This window comes from Toxorhynchites rutilus, chromosome 2, assembly GCF_029784135.1.
Source record: "Toxorhynchites rutilus septentrionalis strain SRP chromosome 2, ASM2978413v1, whole genome shotgun sequence".
NCBI lineage: Eukaryota > Metazoa > Arthropoda > Insecta > Diptera > Culicidae > Toxorhynchites > Toxorhynchites rutilus.
The window spans coordinates 268,492,729-268,512,333 of record NC_073745.1 but is presented as its reverse complement, the minus strand read 5'-3'; the positions used below and the strand labels follow the sequence as shown (position 1 = coordinate 268,512,333).

Here is a 19,605-nt window from a genome sequence, read left to right as displayed (position 1 = left end):
CAACGAGTAAGAGAGTTAGGTGTGATCTTAGATTCGAAACTAACCTTCGTGGATCATTATAATACAATCATCCATAGAGCAAATAATATGTTGAGTTTCATTAAACGCTTTAGTTACCATTTCCACGATCCGTACACAATAAAAACATTGTATATTACATACGTCAGATCAATTCTCTAATACTGTAGTATTGTATGGTTCCCCTACATAACTTCACACGAAGACAGAATTGAATCTGTACAAAAACAATTTTTGTTATTTGCACTTCGTAAACTAGGTTGGTCTTCATATCATCTACCTCCATATGAAGCACGCTGTATGCTAATCAATATTAAAAGCCTAAAAGAACGTCGGAACTCTGCCATGATTCTATTTATTATTGATATCATATCACAACGAGTGGACTCAGAAGAAATATTAGGAAACCCGCAACGATTAGGAACCTGAGAAACCCTAACATTTTTACATAGATTATCGAAGAACGAATTATGCCAAATATAGTCTTATTAATCGTATGATGAGCCTCTGTAACGAACACAGTGAAACAATTGATGTAACCATGTCAAGGTCAATGCTCAAAGACTATCTGAATAGCATAAGATATCGTTAAATTTCACTGTAATATTTGGGCAGCATATTTAGTCTACGTTGGTTTGACGAAATAAATAAATAAAAAAATTGATTCTGTAACTTGTTAAAATCGTCTTTTAAATTAAACGAATAAATTATCCAGCCAGCTCTCTTTAAATTTTAGTTTTAAGTAAGTAGTTTTAAGTAGTATTAAGAATGTATCGGTCTACAATTTAGATTGACGACAATAAAAATAAAAAAAAATTAAAATAAAACCCTAAGAGAAACGATTTTTACCAGGAGAATTTCTTTCACGTTCATACATGCTACCACTCTAAATCAACATCAACATTTATTAGCGAAGGAAGTCAAACTCAAGTCTCTCTTGCTCCAGTGAAATCCAAAACAAACTATCTTAACAAATCAACAAATCAAGTTCAAGGTTTGACCCAGCGAAACAATTTACTCAATAGACTTGTACTGTGATTTCTGAAAGTAACCAGTCAGCGATCCGTCGTCGGCAAATGCGGCCAGCTCTTGGGGAATAACGTTCGAGTCCTCGATGCCTGTGCAAGGACGACACATGCACTCAAGTGGAGCCTTTGTGGAGACCTAACCAACCGATTTTCGGTAGGAACAGAGAAATAGTTGGAGGATATTTAGAAAAAATATTTTATATTAGCGAAAGTATAGATGTAGTTCACACACACATACACAAGTCCACACCACGAAATCATGCAATTGAGCCGCTTGTTAAACATGCACATAAACGCGTAATGCTAGCTGGAGCCTTCCGGGCATACTATTTCACTTTTTATGGTATGTTCTGTCAAGAATACAGATACTCACCCACCTGTTACTGTGTAACAACACACACTAAAAATATCCTGCAAAATATTTATCAAATTTTTCGGTTACTTGATATTACCGCAACAACGAAATGACTCCCCTCCCAATGTACATCGAAGAGCAAATTTGCTATAGGGACGAGCTGAAACAAGATGTGGGTTTTGCTGGGGGTTTACCTATTAATACTCGCCAACCAACTAACCAACCAACCAACAACCAACCTATAAAACCTGTGGAATATATTTTAGTTTTTATGGCTCGGCAATAAATTCAAATATAATGAGTTGCAGCTTGGTGCACTTTGTGGTTACGGTTTTTTATTTTATTTTACAAACCAGCAGACCAGGTATTTGTGGCAGTGATGCGCCTATCCCGGATATAGCTTACCGTTGCCCTCCTTCTGGGCGTGAAGTCCTTCCAGAAGTAGAACACAGGCCAGCAGCTCGAACAGGACAAATACGTTGGACTTCATCTGGCAGGGAGAGGAAAAGTTTCTATAAGTTTTAATATTTATTTTACAATAGAAGTTAGATGACTATGAGCCTATTAAATATTAGACGCATGTTTACAAAAAAAAATTTTTTGTAACTAGTAGCGTAACATATCGCTTCTTGTGCTTGGTGATTTGGAATATATACGAGGTCTGTACAGAAAGTAAATGGCTGATACAACCTTTTGTACTAGTAACACTTCAAATTAGTCACGTCATTTTATACAATGTTATGCATCATATCTCTGGCCCTGATTGATGTTGTTTTGTCCAGTCGAAAATATCATTTTTGTTTGTCCACTTTTTTGAATTTTCATTATAGCCGTGGGCCGCAAAGATTTTTTTCTTGCTTATGTTCCTGATGAAATGTAAAATATACATATTCAACTGGTACTTTTTTGACTCACTTTTTATTTCAAACTAGAAAACATTCAGTTCTATACCTGCAAAATTCATAACTTGAGAACAAAATGAGATAAAATAGAACATTTATTGAAAGTATAAAAGTATTAACATTTTTGGCAAAATTATTCAACCATCTCTTCTTCACGCAGAGTCGAAAACGCTAAAGCCAATCGTTAATCGCTGCAGCTTCTCGATAGAATTCTTTGATGATTGGTCGAACTACTTTTCTTGGGCCATTTTATCTAAATCAGCTTGAATGTGAGAGATAGTCACTCATAGTGACTGACTGTCAGTTATTCTGTTCCTTGACTTTGTTTTCACTTCTTTCATAACTGCTAACAAATAGTTTTGGCTTCAAACAAAGAAGTATTAAAATGAGCATGTTTTATTAGTTTTGGAAATCGCGCTTCTGGAACAAATCTGGAGTAGGAATCCAAGACATCATCGTTTTCAAATTTGTCACGCAACTCTAAATCACACTGCGTTTCAATGAGTTCCATGTTTTCAACGGTTTGTACATCATCGGAACTGAATGTAGTAGAGAAAATTGGAGAATTCTTTCATGTGCTTTGAAGTACCAAAATCTGCGAGAAAAATCAGCATTAATTGACTGGAGTGCATCAGCATTTTTGCTAGTTGTCGAAACATGAGAAATTCTCAATGTCTGAAAATGAGTAAAGTGAAAATTCCCTATTTGTTGTTTGAACTTGAGTTTGTTTTCGAGTGAAAAAAAAATAAAGAAAATCAGAAAAGAAGCTTGGAACTCACAATGATCCGATGCGTGCGAGTTGATAGATGATTTGGACGATATCTTTCAAGACATCCTCGAATCCCACATCCCTAGGAAAAAGACAAGACAATTCCTCGATAACTTCGAAATCCTTCTCTAATCTATCAACACTGAATAAAACACATAGTCGGCAGCTTGTTCTTTCAAACTTTCGAACAAACAATTTTCGCACTTAACTCAGCCAATTTCCCAGCACAGGATGTGGCAACAAACTTGTCTATTTTTGATGCATATTTCGACTCATATTTTCGTTTCAATCTGAAAACAGCAGCAGCTTCATTACAAATCAAACAAACCATGATTTATGCAAGTAAAAAAAGTATATTTCAGACAATTTTCCCTGGAATACACGTCCTTCGTCAGCCACATTTCATTTTTTACTAGTGTAGGCTTCCATTTTGCTTCAATGTACACTACACACATATTGATAAAAAAGAGCGATTGCTAATAGACACTGAAATGGTGAATGACATATATATACATATATACAAATCAAATGTCAAATTGCATTGTGTGGGTACGTTCATAATTCTTCGGATCGTTTGACGTTTATTCGCCATCGAATAACAACGTAAAAAATCCGGTTTTACTGCCGTTACTTGTACGAATTTATGCGAGTGTGAGCAAAACAGAACCAAAAACGTGAAAAAGTCCTTTGAGTACTAACGAGAACAATTGTCAGATGGTTAAATTAACATGGAAAAAACGGAAAAGAAAACAGAAAATGATCAGCTTGGATACACACGATTAACAAGAATTACTCACAAAGATATTTTTTATTCAATTATACAATTTTTTTTAACTATATTTCTAATTTCGCACACGATTTTTTCTCAAATCAGGCTGCGGGCCGCATGAACAAGGCTGAAGGGCCGCAGGTTGGCCACCACTGGTTCATGGTATCCTTCACGCGTAGCAGAAATAAAATTTCTCTATGTTGAGTGCTGTTCACTGGGTGGCAGCGAAAATGGTCATGTCAAATTTCAAAAACCGACCATGTACATTTTGTTTATTGACAAAAAAAAATGATCTGTGCAAAGTTTCAGCTCAAATCATGTCGATTCAGGGGTGCCTCAAAGCACTGAAAGTTTTGATTTTTTGATCCACGAAAATCTTCCAAGGGAGTAAAGGAAAATTTTGGAAAATCGATTTTTTTTTCGATGCCAAATGACTTAGAAATGCATGAAACGTCGAGACCTAGTGTCATCTTGAATTTTTTTTTTTTTTTTTTTTGACAAAAATCGGCACTCTGGGACTTAGTTTTTTTTCGGCATGCGAAACGAAAAGTATGGTTTAGGGTGTCAAGAAAAATAGTTTTCTCGATTTTTCATTCGGAATTTGCTACGGAATGTTGATTTTCACAATAATATACCCTATGCAAAATATCAGCTCATTCGGACTTCATTCACTGGTGTTGCATTTGAGTTTTTTGGAAACCAAAACATCACCGGAAATCGGGGTTTAATAAAAATGATGCCAAATGTCTTAAAATTGCATGACACGTTGATATTTACAGTCACCTCAAAAAAATAATTTTGTTTTCGAAAATCGATTTTTCAGACGTCCAAAACGTCTAAGCGCCAAAAAAACATTTTTAAACCAAAAAAAATCGAGATAACTGACGAGTAATGCAATTTTCAGACAGTGATTTTTCGTTTTTCAAAAAAACTCCAGTAAATGAAGTCCGAATGAGCTAATATTTTGCATACGGTATATTATTGTGCAAATCAACATTTCGTAGCAGGTTCCGAATGAAAAATCGAGATAACTATTTTTATTGGCACCCAAAACCATACTTTTCGTTCCGTATTCGAAAAAAAAAAGTCCCAGAGTGCCGATTGGCGACAAAAATTTTTTTTTCGAGATGACACTTGATCTCGACGTTTCATGCCATTTTAAGACATTTGGCATTAAAAAAAAATTTTCGAAACCCCGATTTCCTTTACTCCCCCCTAGGGTGATTTTTCGATTTTCAAAAAACTCAAACGTAGACCGCTTTGTGCCACTCTCCCTTAAGTCCGATTGAGCTGATATTTTGCATAGGGCGTATTTTCGAGGTGGTGAACATTTTTTATGGGGTAACTTTTTGAAACTCGAGATGACCATTTTCATTGGCACCCTAATATACATACGCATTCTCACATATACACACACTCCCTACCCACAAACTCGTGAAAACGAAAGTCACGAATCGCCCATTATGAGAGCACGCACAGCACCCTGTACCTCTGGTACAACTCGCGATTAAGCACCCCTCCAATCCACTCAAACCTCGGATCGATCGGCCAAAAACATAATCGGTTTTGGGACACACCAGGCTAAAAACTTTCCTTCGACACCAGAGTACAAATGGTTATTGTTCAATAATTCATCAAAGTTCGATGTATTTACACACCAAATTTGAGTATGATGCATTGAAAGTAGTGCAAATTAATCTTCTACTACACGGTTCACAGCTTTCAAAACTATTCGCCATATTTGTCAAGATATTTCTAGCAATAACTTTCTCCGTATAGAAGTTCAGTGAGCTGGCGACATGAAGAGTTATTTTCCAATGAAGTCTAAAATAACCGAGCCAAAGCGTTGGATTTGTACCCGTTTTTGTAGACATTGTTAGCAAAACGAATTATGGAGTGTAAAAACGCATGTGGGTATAAAAGTATTGCCGACTTGAATGTATTTGCAATGCCGATTTTCCCAACTTCTTGGTTTCGTAATCTGTATTGGGAAAACACATTCCGGTTTGCAAAGATGCAAGCGAGTACAAAAGTACCTGTAGTTTGCATCTATTTTACAATGCCGATTTCCCCAGGCTTCATGATTTTGAAGTCTGTGTTAGGGAAACATTCCGATTTTCAGAAACGCATGCGAGTACAAAAGTACTCGCAGCTTGCATCTATTTTGCAATGCCAATTTCCTCAGGCTCCATGGTTTTGAAATCTGTGTTAGGGAAACATTCCGATTTGCAGAAACGCAAGCGAGTACAAAAAGTACCCGCAGCTCACATCTATTCTGCAATGCCGATTTCCCCAGGCTTCATGATTTTGAAGTCTGGGTTAGGGAAACAATCCGATTTGCAGAAACGCAAGCAAGTACAAAAGTACCCGCAGCTTGCATCTTTTTTGCAATGTCGATTTCCCCAGGCTCCCTGGTTTTGAAGTCTGTGTTAGGGAATCATCCATCCATTCCAGCGATCATACCTCAATCGTTGCGCAATCATAACTGAGTGGATTTCCGAGCGGCACTCGCTTATATACCGATTGATGCGGTTTCAATAGCCTGTTTTGAAAGCAATTTTAGGACTATTGAAACAAGTTTTTGGATCAAAAAGTAACAAGGATACAACGCGTAGACATTTTATCTTTCGAATGAAGTGCCTTTCATACCATTTCCGTCAGTTGTTTAGGAGCTATTAACGCTAAAAATCTCGTTCTCCGGCGTAACGCTTTCGTTTTCGAAACTTTGAACATACCCCCCAGTATAGAAATGAAAGACGTAGTCCTACGTCAAAAAAAATAAGGATCGTCTATCGGAGACTGCTGGAGAAGAAAAAATTATAGGAGGTTGTGTCCAAGATACGACCGCATTGTTGACGTAGAACTACGCTGTTATTTTATATAAGTCGCTTGTTTATACCTTCGGATATTATTCTATAATGCTGTGAAATTTCAGAAACAACTGCTTAGTAGAATAATCTCTGAAATAATTTTTTTCATTGTAGAATCAGTTGACGATAATTTATTGATGATTCATTCTTGCCCTCGCAAAACAATTGTATGTCGCAATTTATTTCATGTCAACGCATTGAAAATTTACCTCAAAGGCTATTCCGGTGGCATTTTTCGAAATTGACATAGACTCGGCTACAGTCGATTATATACATGTTGCACCAGCACCATTATTCCATATCTCATAACTACATCAATATATCTTTGGCACCGCATGTAAACAACAACAATGACAACACTTGCAAGTATCAAATATCATGCTACATGTTATTTAGTATTGCCTCAAAGGAATCGCACCTCTAGATATCGTTCGTACAAACTAAGCGTAAACCAAGCGCCAAACAAGCGTTCACCATACTTTCTCATGCTCGAGAGAAGCGCAGCTTACTGGAGGAAGTTTTGCTACTGGCCTAAACCTAATCACATAAAAATTCCAAAACATTTACTTTCTTGATGACTAAACAAGAGAAACAAACTCTTTTTGTTAATAACATAATAATATTAATAACTGGCCTAAACCTAATCACATAAAAATTCCAGAACATTTACTTTCTTGATGACTAAACAAGAGAAACAAACTCTTTTTGTTAATAACATAATAATATTAATAACTGGCCTAAACCTAATCACATAAAAAATTCCAGAACATTAACTTTCTTGATGACTAAACAAGAGAAATAAACTCTTTTTGTTAATAACAACCTCGAAAACAGTAGCAATGCTTCATTATGATCAATATTAGCGCAAATGCAATCCTAGTTGAAGGCAGTTTTGCGACTGGCACGCGAACCCAAATAACTTATAACATTCCAGTAAGACATTCAAGATGCTTGGTATTCCCAAATAACTTTTTGGTGCACAACCTTAACGTCTGCTTCGCCATAACGTCGGTTTAATGCATTGATGCATTCTCAAAGGCACCAACGAAGCCCTTATGAAGACGGAAAATAAACAATGTTAACTGCTTGGAAAAAAAAACTGAATTATACCACACAGCTTGTACTCTGCTGTAACACCCATCGATGCGAATTCGCTGATGAGTTTGTCAAGAGCGACCGCCTTCAACACCAGCGGGGGGAGCTTGATTTTGGTTACTGCCTGGGCGTTTACATTTTCGACCGACGCGCCGAAATCGCCTACTTCGCTGTTGTTCGATGCGGTGTCACATTCGCGAAGGTTCAGTGCGAGCGCTTTTCACTGCACCAACATCGCGTGCATCATTAGATGACGCTTGCCTCGAAATTTTATTGCCCCTGGCAATGCGTTCATTTTTTGCAGGGCTCGAGCCTGCGTTCCTCTTCTTCTTGCTCATCGCACACTACGCGAAGCGTCCAATTTATGACGCGGAAAGAAGAACACATGATACGAATGACGCGAAAAACGAACAGAAAAATCAAACGACGATTTCCAAGTTGGATTAGCACTGGTGGGGTCCAATCTTAGATCGAAGCGCAACGAAAGCAAAGTGAACTGGATTACTCAACAGTCCGATGCCGAATGAAAGTTTGCCTTCTTCTTCTTTCTTTGTTTTTAAGAGGCTTTAAACTTTGCAGTTCATTCGCCTCTAAGGTTTGCCTCAGCGTGATCCACTGTTTATACTCTAGGCAAGTATTCCCCTTCATTCTTCTTCTTTTCCTTTGTTCACGGAGACTTTATATCCTACGATTTCCCCTCCGTTGGTCGTCGATAATTTGCTCGTTATTGATATCTGTGTTCGGGAAAGCACTCAAATGGACAGAACAAATGTATGGGAAAATAGAAACACTTAAAGTTTTCATGAATTTTAACCATTTACTAACCGGGGGATTCTATTGTATGACATATTAAACAAATCTTACGGAATTTCCGATTCGTTTAGTATGTAAATCGCCAAAATCCGTTCGCGGCAAAAATAGTTATTAACGTTAACTTTATTTCATAAAAACGTGACCTGTTTTCTGATTTGACACCCTTAATGAAAGACGTAGTTCTACGTCAAAAAAGCATCATTTTTCAAACCAAATAACAATTAAAAAAAAATATATATATATATAAGTTAGCAAGAATTTATCGGAATATAGCTGGGCTTACTACAAATTGCGCAGAAATGCGATATCTTTTAGAAAGTATGCGTCCTCAGATAGTTTTTCTTTCTGAAACTCACATAATCGATGGAGAATCATATGACCAGTACAAAATTTCGGGCTATAAAGTTGCTTTTTGCTTATCGCACTCGATACACACTGGAGGTGTTGCGATTTATGCAAAAGAATCAGTTAAATTCAACATTCTGTTAAACGAAGCTGTTGAAAATAACTGGCTCTTGGCTATTTCGGTTGAAAGAGGCATGCAATTATGGAATTATATATCATTCCCCCAGTTCTAGTGACCAGCGTCTTCTATAAATTTTGGAAAACTGGTGGGAAAGCATTGTTGATTTCAGTAAGTTAAATATAATTGCTGGTGATTTTAACATTGAATGTCCGAAGTTCGAATCAATTGAAAAAATTATCACATTACTTTACGTTGAACCGTGATGAAAATAGAATAAAAAATAGGAACTGGAATTGATATTCCAAAGAAGCCATGTCTCAGCTTGTTCTGACAAGCCTGGATTTTGAAGCAATGATAGGACATCTGTATGATCAAGCAGCTGATCTGACTGATATTCTGAGTGTACCAATAAACTAGTGTCTGAAAAATATATTGAATTAAACAATTCGAACAGCTGGTACTCTTTTGATCTGCTGTATACCGTGATCCATTGTTTCGAAGGGTCAGAAGAACAGTCAGACCAAACTATTGACGATAAATTCAACAGTTATTTCGTCAATAGTGTTCTGCTGATCAATCAAAGTATTGACTTGGTCAGTGAACTTGACGAGATAATACAGCCGATTAATATCAACTGTAGACTACAATGTTTTTCACCCATCACTTTTGCTGAGTTAAGAGATATTAGTTTTTCATTGCAAAAATCGGCTGGTATCGATAATGTCAACGCAAAAGTGATAAAAGATTGCCTTCATGTCATTGGACACGATCTACTGGACCTAATTAATGAATCTATACGAACTGGGCACGTGTCAACGGTTTGGAAGAGATCCCTTGTGATTCCGATCCCCAAAGTTAATGGGACGGATAAAGCCGAAGAGTACAGCCCTATTAACATGTTGCACACATTAGAAAAATATTAGAACTTGTTGTGGAGCTGATGCACTTCATAGATAACAATTATACCGAAACAGTCGGGATATCGAGAGGAACACTCTTGTGAAACCACTCTTGATCTGGTGTTAGTAAAATGGAAAGAGAATATCGAGGCGAAAGAGACTATATTTGCGGTATTTCTGGATCTTAAACGCGCTTCTGAAACAATTTTTAGGCCCTTATTGTTACAAACATTGGAGCGCAATGGAATTGTAGGAATATCGTACAAATGGCGCTCGAAAGCTATTTGTACGACAGAACTCAAAAGACTCGTTTTAATGATTCTGTTTCCGATCCCATCGGCAACTCACTCGGGGTGTCGCAGGGAAGTGTCTTAGGGCCCATTTTATTTATTTTATATATAAATGATCTGCGACGGGGTTTACGATATTGTGACATTAATTTGTTCGCGGATGATACTGTCCTGTTCATCGCAGCTAAGAATATAAAAGAAACCGAGGAACACATAAACGAAGATTTGCATTCTCTGGCTCAGTGGCTTAAATTCAAACAATTGAAATTGAATGTTGGCAAAACAAATACATGCTAATTTCTTCAGTAAACTCCAGTATCGACGTAAATTTTGAAATAGGTGGTGAGACATTAAAACGCGTGAATGAAATCAAATACCTAGAAGTTATCATTGATGACAATTTAACTTTCAAGTCTCACATGAATAATGTCATCAAGAAGATTGCCAAGAAGTACGGCGTTATGTGTCGTTTGAAAAAAGAACTCACAGTAAACAGTAAAATTAAATGGTATAAATCATTGATCTCACCGCACATAGACTTTCGCTCGTCGACCCTATTCCTTGCAAACAATACATAATTAACGAGATTGCAGCGTTTACAAAATAAGATTATGCGTTTGATTTTAAGATGTAGTAGATACACTTCCTCTAATTTGATGTTGGACGCGCTACAGTGGCTATCTGTGAAGCAAAGAATTTATTACTTGACGATGGTATTCGTTTTCAAAATTTCAAACGGAAGTGATGTTTTTAGATACAATACTAGAAACGCGGGTGATGCAAGAACACCTAATTTTATATTCAGTAGGTCGCAGAACTCGTTGTGATACAAAGGAATACATTTTTCCAATTCGATGCCCAGAGAAATAAAACGAGCAGCAACAATGGCAAAGTTTAAGAGAATGTGTATTTCCCACGTTAAATCTGTTTTGTAAACAGGGTTTCGAAATTTTTTTGTAAATTAATTTATTTATGTTTACTGATTATTGAAATTTAAAAAAAATTACGGGTATCTCAAACTGCCATGTTCGTACTGATGATGATGATGTTTTTTTTATTATATTGTAGATTATTTAAAAAAAAGAAAAACGAGCGTTGTCTACGAAAGTTTGAGCCTCACGCGCGTTTGGTGGGCCTGGTGTTAATAATGAACACTGGCAGAAAACTGACACACAATGAAATTTTATGTAGGGTCTGAAGTGGAAAATTGAATTGGGATAGTTCATTCAGAATTCATCAGATGGTTATATCGATTATTTCTACTTTTCTACTTTCAACTTTTACATATTGGGTTCAATCCCCAATCAGTCAAGGATCTTCCCGGGTTGGAAATTCTCTTGACATGCCTTGGAAAAACATTGGATGAGACCATGACTATGTCAATGTCAATATGGATGTGAACATTGTTTGTTTTTTCGCAGTTTGTGCCTATTTTTACTGTTCTATTAATAGATATTTATGCCTACAACAGATCCAGTTCGCTTTGTTTTTTTTTATAATACTGGTCTCTTGATATTTTTAAACTTGAATATTATCTATGAGATAAATCGTCCTGCTCAAACCTTTGTAGGGGTATGAGGTGGGCCATCATCATCATGCATGAATCTTGCATGAATCAATAACTTTAACTTTTTATGCTATAGAGGCTTTAAACTTGAAAGTCCATTCGCCTCTAGTATTTGCAATAGTGATTTCCCCAAGCCCCAATGCCCCAGGCTAGTTTTGATGTCTGTGTTAGGGAAACCATACAATTAGGGTAGTGTTGGGGAAACGGTACAATTTGAGGAGTACAAATCGGCCGCAATCAAAACGTGGGAATAAGCGCGTTTAGATAATGTGTGTAAAAATATGGAAAATCGCATTTACGCACTCCGCGGAAAAACAAAAGCCGCGTTACTTTTTGAACAGACTTCATGTACTCATGAGTGGGAGTTCATTTTACATAAATTACCGTAAATTAAACCAGGAACCCAACGGTTATGAAGACAGAAGCCCACAGTAGGGTTTTTCCTCGAAATTTAACAAACTATGCACTTTATCAACGGGATAATGCAACGAAATGCAGTTCATACGGGTGATATTGCACTGACATTGAATCACTTACCGTGCTTTTTGTAGAGTAGCGATTCCGGGAAAAATTCTCAACCACTGTACTGACCACCAGCTTGATGCACGCTTGAGGACCAACGGTTTGCACGATGAACGAATGCAAATGCCGGAGAAGCTGGCAGAACACTGATACCGATACGACGCATACACTGCACTATTTATAACTCCGAGTTTGAAATTCAATCCTTTAAGGGTTAGGCTAGAAGCGGGCTACTCTGAACGTCCAATTTTTGCTTTTTTCCGTTGTTTTGTTCTGCTTAGTGAGCTGATTTAACCACATACTTCCATTGACCACCGCTGGGCGAGTGTTTCAATTTACAAGCAGTAAACACGTGATGCATTTTAGTCCTTCCGCCATCTCCGTGTGATGGCTTGCGAAAAATTGATTGGTTTGTAATCCGCTTATAATCCGGTAGCGGGGCGTAGAGCTCGAAGCCGATGCGTGCGCTCAAATCTGAGATTACCCAAGAGAAACCAAAATTTCATTCTGCAGATTTTGATGTCGAAGCGTTACTCGAAGTGATCGTATGAAATACTAAAGCAAATATTTCGTTCAAAAATTCAACGAAAAGCCACGAACACTTTTTGAATGACCCAGCAAGAAGATGTTCAATTGTGTTCATGATCATCATCTTCCCCCTACAACGAGCAATATGCCCATCCAATCTGACGTTCCTGATGGTTTATCGGCTCAGATATCTAGCATACAACCCTTCATCGGTCGTATCAAGCTTGCAAAAACACTCCGCACGTTATCGATAGCAGAAATCACAGATCCTGCAGCAACGAGCAAAGTCAAACCACCTGCTGTTCATAATTTCCTTCTCTCAATGATGCAGTGGAGTCGCTATCGAAATAATCATTCCAGCTAGCTAGTCACTAGGCTGATGTGCAACGTCATTCAAACGTTTAACTCAAACCAGATCAGAACCTCCACAGGGTCTGTTTTCCTAACTAAGCTAAACATTGCAATCGTAAGCCTACGAAAGAAAGCACGTGATTAGATGGTTTATATCTGACTATAGGAGAAGTGTGTAATACGCACCCCCTAAGCGAGAATGGATTTATCTTGACCGTGCTCTTAAAATTTAAGGTAACAACTACGTCAGTACGTATATTAGTTAGCCCTCAGTCATCTTTTTTTTTTTTTTTTTTCCAAAATATATTTTTTATTAAGGCACATGTGGCGTTAACCTGACGGGACCGGGAGTCCAATATTTTGACAATTTTTGTCTTACAACTATGTTAGTAATATGTAACCGATTACTCGCGGTTGGCTCGAGGTTAGTATTACAAGTGTTCTCATAATTGGTATGTTGCAGTCTTCGATGCTCTATACGTGTGCCCGCCACGGGCTACTTCCTATTGGGATGCAGCTGACCATTAATCAGCAACGCTCCCTAGTCTGTACCCCATATCTAGCGTGGTGCGTCTTTCTCGACTCGAGGAATCCAGGATAGAATGGTCACTAGCCGGCGCAATCATCAGTTCGTGTAGAGTTGTCATGAGCGGTACAACCTTTGGCTCTTGTTGAATGATCAGTGGACTGCACAACCTTTGGCCCGTGCATCTGTAAAGAGTGTGTGTATGTATTGCCGCGACTAAGTAAAAGTTTATCGATCGGATAGGAGGGATATGAAACGGGGAAACAACGAAGGAAACATCATTAAACGTTGACATCGGCGTTTCTGAGGAACAGGTATAGATGAAGCAGAAGATCAGGATCACGGCTACCTAAGATATCCCGGACGGGGATATCCGATTGTCTGCCTTTTGCTCTCAGTGCTCTAGAGAGCTGAGAGCGAGCAGCATGGAACCGGATACACGACCAGACAACATGCTCGATGTCGTGGTAGCCATCGCCACAATCACAAAGATTGTTTGCTGCGAGCCCAAGGCGATAGAGATGCGCGTTTAGGTTGTAGTGATTGGACATAAGCCGAGATATCACGCGAATGAAATCACGACCTACATTCAATCCCTTGAACCATGCCCTCGTCGAGACCAGTCATCTTTAATCGTTCTGTATTATCGATACTGAAAAACAAAAGTGCTACGAATTTTATTTTGTAGGGCTCCCAAATTCTACATTCCTAATCATACGGAGTTAAATGGCCAGCAGAAGTATAATATGCTCATAAGTTGTTTCTCTCAGAGACTATAAAGCTCAGAGAAACAGGTTGTATGAATGAGAGCTTCCATCAATCTATTCCCTTCATGCCCACCAGCGAAGAGAAGAAACCGTTTTTCCGGTGAGCGTGTTCTCCCAGTATTCGTGCATTAATTCTCCAGTCCGCGCTCTTGTTTTCCTGCATTCTCTGAGCACATAAAATAGATGCCAATTGTGAAGACATGTGTTCGTTTTGAAGACATTTAATTTTGCGAAAACATACTGAGGTCATTTCAAGGTATGTGAAAACAATTGTTTGTGTGATTTATCGAACATGATTTAGAAATATCGTGATGGTTTGCTCATTTTTGTTCATTATAATTACATTTCAAGACATTTATTCGTGCTATGCAGAGATATTTGAAAAAATCATCTGGCAACCCCCACATACAAGCTATTTCTCTCGTGAGAATGTTATCCGGCCGAAAGCGAGCAAATGGTCCCGATCGAGGGTATGCCATACTGCCCGATGGTAAGCTGATGCGGAAAATATCAAATTGAGAAGGAAATGAATCCTTTCTTACCATGTTCTTCATCTGAGATATTCACTGGGATCTCGACTCAATAATTATGACCCACAGTATCGCCTCTGAATCGGTTTCAAGCAACAAAAACCTTCAGAATCATTTACTTCTGTTCTTGCATCAAAAACACCTTGATGATTGGGTAATTTGGCATCAATTCATAACATCCAGAAAGTCAAGGCATGGTTTATTGAATAGGGGCTTCGTATTCTGGACTGGTCAGCTTGTTTACCAGATCAAAATCCTATCAAGAAATTATGAGAAGTGATCGTACGAATAGTAGATGCAGCTTACAAGCAGTATGAGTGATTTGAAGAGCTCAAACGAATAATATCCTCTGCGTAGAACGAGATATACACTATAACATGCCGCAGCTTGGTCAAAACCACCCCGAATGGGTTATTTGAACTGATTGAGAACAAAAGATGATCTACGAATTAGAAACTTATTGTAATTTATGTGAAATTCACGTTAATTTTGTAAAGAAGTGAGATTTTTTCTGGTTCTATAGCTATGAAACACTGGAATTTTAGTTTTTTGAATGTTTCGCGCCTGAACACAACAATAAAGTTCAAACGGCCAGTCTTTTAAATGAAGGTAGTTGTTATATCTTACACTATATACTTCAATTCAACCGACTTCTTACATATCTCTGGAAACTCAGAAAAAATGAGTGGTTCTATAGTTGTGAAACGCAGTGTAGAAATGATGTAGAAAACTACATCGAAAATCGCTTCCAAAGAAAATTATTTTTCTTATTTTTTTAAAGCATGTTACAAATGTAAAACTTCCTATCATTGACTAGCACGATTACCTATATCCATTGCATTTCTATTCTTGCTGGTTTACGAGAAAATCAGACGGGTCAAATTGCTCGGCAGGCGCGTTTTAGACACATCTTTTCTACATGATGCTAAAATCAAATCGGTGGTGTATTCAGGTGACTACGCTTCGGGCAAACAGAAGTTCGAGTTCGCATTTTATAGGTCACTCTCCCAGGTTAAAATGTTGATTGGTAGTATGAGTATTGCCAATCAATTAGTCTGTCTGAATAGTCTCTTTGCAGTTCGCACTACGATTCCGGGATCTGAATCCAATGCTTCAGCAAAATGAAATCGATTCGATAACCATTAACAACGTGAATTTGAATTTCATAAACACATTTGTATAACCGCATGGCTCAATTATGCTCTTTCATCGTATTTGACACACTATCGATTACAGTTTATGTGCAATACCGGATGGAGAAACACCCAAACGTTTCTTCGTTAACACTTTCGACGCCCCGTCACCCAGATATGGGTGACACTTTCCTCGCCCGAATTGAGTAGGATTTTTAGAAGGAATTTGATAGAATAGGCACCTAAATGTAACTATAGGATATTAAAAAAAATAATAAAATCATGACCATAATATTATACTGTTTATATTATACTTTTCATTATTTCATACTACGGATGGTTTGTACTGCAGTTTTTTGCAAAACCCCTATAATATGACTTAGGCATGTGTTATTGTCATCAATTCGTCTTCAATTGGAAATAAACATTGCTAGATCATGTAAAAGTTATCTACAAACTAAGTTTGATCTTCATTTAATAATTTAATCGCAAGTTGGGCTCTGCAAGAAACTCAAAAACGTCGCGTTGGACGTCGAACGTGTTAATCACTTCTTCACAAAACTCGATGCTCTACCCACATTTCTCATACATAAAAATCAATTTCGCAATGTATATATTCAATTCATTTCGCTCACCATTAAATTAAATCCGCTTTAGAAATTGGAATGCGCTGTTGCTCCGAGACAAACGCCCGTAAAAAATACAAACAAAATGAACAGTTGTTTTGTCCCCGATAGACAACGGTAAAACATCTCAATTTGCGCGCAATCAGTGTACACAGCCATCGGGCGAATATGTCCTATTGACATTCACAACCACCCAACACCATGGCACTTGTCATTGAAGAATGATTAATTAATTTAATCTGCGTTTTTTTTTTCGGGGGTGGTAATGCAAACATATAGAAAAAAGCGCTTTGCATTATGAATATCACTGGCGGCACTAATTGATTTTGAATCATATCGGTTCATACTGAATGTGATTCGTGAACCTTGTTTCCGATTTAGCTGAGGACAAATGAAGCTATCTACACAAATTCTCAAATAAAATTCATTTTCTTCAAATTCAAGCTCAACGATAGACTAATAATACGCTATGGTTCGTAACTATAGAACCTTCTACATAGTTATGAAACAGGGAACTTTTCTGGACTATATTTATTCTATTCTCAGATAATGTGCGAAGTGGTGTGGGGTGCCTTTCTCCTACACAGTCACAATATGTTAATCACTTAAGATGATAGTCTAGTCTAGAATTTAAAAAAAAATTAAATTTTTCTTTCCCTTTTTCTGAAGTTTGAACATTCAAGAATATTCCAAAGAAAGAACTTTTCGAAAATCCCATTATTTGTCGAGCCAAAGCCATTTTAGTGATGCGGTATCTACAATTCGGAAATATTAAGCTCCAAACCACGAGCCTCGAATGTAAAAGGGATATATCTTATGAGTGTGCATTTGGCGAACCTCAACACCACTCGTTTTGCAGGTGTGTGCATGCACAATAGAATAATTCTTTGTTTTGATTTTTACGTCTACTCTTGAGTTCCCAAAATAGTGTCCAAGTTAAAAGAGTAACGTATGGAAATTCGGCATACCAGCTGTATAAATATGATTTTTTGTCACACTCCTTCTTCTGTTTTAGAAAGATTGGAAATTACAGCACACTTTTCACATCTGTCAGGCAATTTATAAATGCATTGCAAAAAAATACTTTGTTTTGTTATAAGCCAAACCATTTATCCACCCATTTTTGCGCATTACCATATGAATTGAAGCTCAGCGAGTGAGTATCCCATCACTGAGAACCAGTCTTCCATGTTTCACAAAAAACACTGCGTCCGGGATAAACATGTCCACGCTGCTGTTCGCAGTTTTGTGTATGAATACAAACATGATTTTTTCGTACCTATGTTTGAAAATGTGACATGTTTGTATTCGTAGTAAGTTTGGACATACGATGTTTAATCCTAATGTTTCACATGATGTTCGAACATGATGTTCAGTTTCTCTTGTATTTTCACCCCAAGCACCGGCAGTACGTAGAGTAGAAGAAGCGAATCGGACACCACACCACCACCACTCAACGCGTGGTGTGTTGGTATGTTGACATGCAAAAAATGCTTCCTTCCTATCATGACAATGGGTGCTTCGTTTAAAATATTGGGCAAATAAAATAAACCTCTATCTGTTCTGAACAAAATAAACGTCGATTGATATCAGAGTTTTTCACAATTGATAAAATTATTTAGTGCACGCATCAATTTATATATTGAATTCATGTAACATTCGCTATTATTAGCTATTTGAACAAGTACTAAAATTAGATAGAGCGTGGCGGAGACGTTTAGTTACCCACGACAAATTTTGATTACAATACTTCTATAATTTTAATCGAATATAAAGTACCATAATTATTCAGCAGTGACATGTTAGGCGTTACGCTAACCACTCGACCACGGGAGCAACAATTTTGGCTGGATCTTTGAATACAAATGGCCAAAACTGCTTGTTCGCGACGATCGCGACCCGAGCTATAAAACGAGCGAAGAAGAGGAGAAGAAAGGATGATGCAATCGCATGCACACATAGCATATGTAGTATAGTGTAAGTGTAGCTTTTAGTTTTTTCCTTCATTCAGTTTGTGATAACATCGAGAAATTAATGGTGTGTTTTAGTCGCTGAAATTTCTCTGCTGGTTCTGCTGTGTGCCGCTGAAGGTTGCATATAATACTAATTTTTGGGTATTTATTTTTTTGGTCAGCATTTGTACGACGTCGCCCGCTGTGCAGTCGGTTCCCCAGACTTCAATTGCCGACATGCACGCAAAAAAAATTCTCTTAGAAAGCTTCTTTCTATTCAGAGAATGTTTTCTTTGCACGAAACCAAGGATTATTTAATCAGACTTGCAAAATGTGCATGAACTCATAGCCTCTTGGTTCAAGCAACTTTTGTAATGCGAACTAAATTTCAAGTTCGTTTCTGTGAAAAAGTATTCTACGAAGAAATGTTTTGGGATGAATAATTTCTTTCCGTGTATGAAAAGAAACGAAACGAAAGCAATGAATACTGCGACATCGGGTGATATGTTTGTACATAATGTTCTTGAATTATGAACATCGTGTTTGTTTTCACATGTTTATGTATGTGAATCATTGTTCGTGTTTGGGATAGACATTCAATACTAGCGAAAATCATGTTCGTATTCAAACAAAAACATGGAATTTTCACATCGCGTGGACATGTGTAAGTGTTTTTCGGATCACTGCTGAGAACAAATGGCAATCAAATGGCTATTTCTCGAAATATCTTTCCTCGACAATTCATTCTCATTATCATTGTACGTGCAACAATATATTTTTCTTTCCCCTTGCTTGCTATTTTGATGAAAACTTTTCCAAACATTAACGA

At 37.5% G+C, this 19,605-nt stretch overlaps 1 protein-coding gene across 1 annotated transcript; it reads right to left on the bottom strand.

Annotated features, from left to right (window-relative positions):
• Positions 1–1,028: 1,028 nt before the first annotated feature.
• Positions 1,029–12,724, bottom strand: LOC129766876 (uncharacterized). Its single transcript, XM_055767478.1, has 4 exons — positions 12,666–12,724; positions 12,379–12,532; positions 1,807–1,891; positions 1,029–1,182 (listed from the first exon to the last, which is right to left on the bottom strand). The coding sequence occupies exons 1-4, from the start codon at positions 12,722–12,724 to the stop codon at positions 1,160–1,162; spliced, it is 321 nt and encodes a 106-aa protein (XP_055623453.1). The 3' UTR covers positions 1,029–1,159.
• Positions 12,725–19,605: the final 6,881 nt, after the last annotated feature.

Bases quoted from the DNA above. Each gene is read 5' to 3' on its own strand.
- LOC129766876 (XM_055767478.1), bottom strand. From the start codon at position 12,724: ATGCATCACGTGTTTACTGCTTGTAAATTGAAACACTCGCCCAGCGGT. The intron at 1,892-12,378 runs GTAAGTGATTCA...TCTCCCTGCCAG, and splicing joins GCTACTCTACAAAAAGCACG to ATGAAGTCCAACGTATTTGT. The intron at 1,183-1,806 runs GTAAGCTATATC...TCGGTTGGTTAG, and splicing joins CGCCCAGAAGGAGGGCAACG to GTCTCCACAAAGGCTCCACT.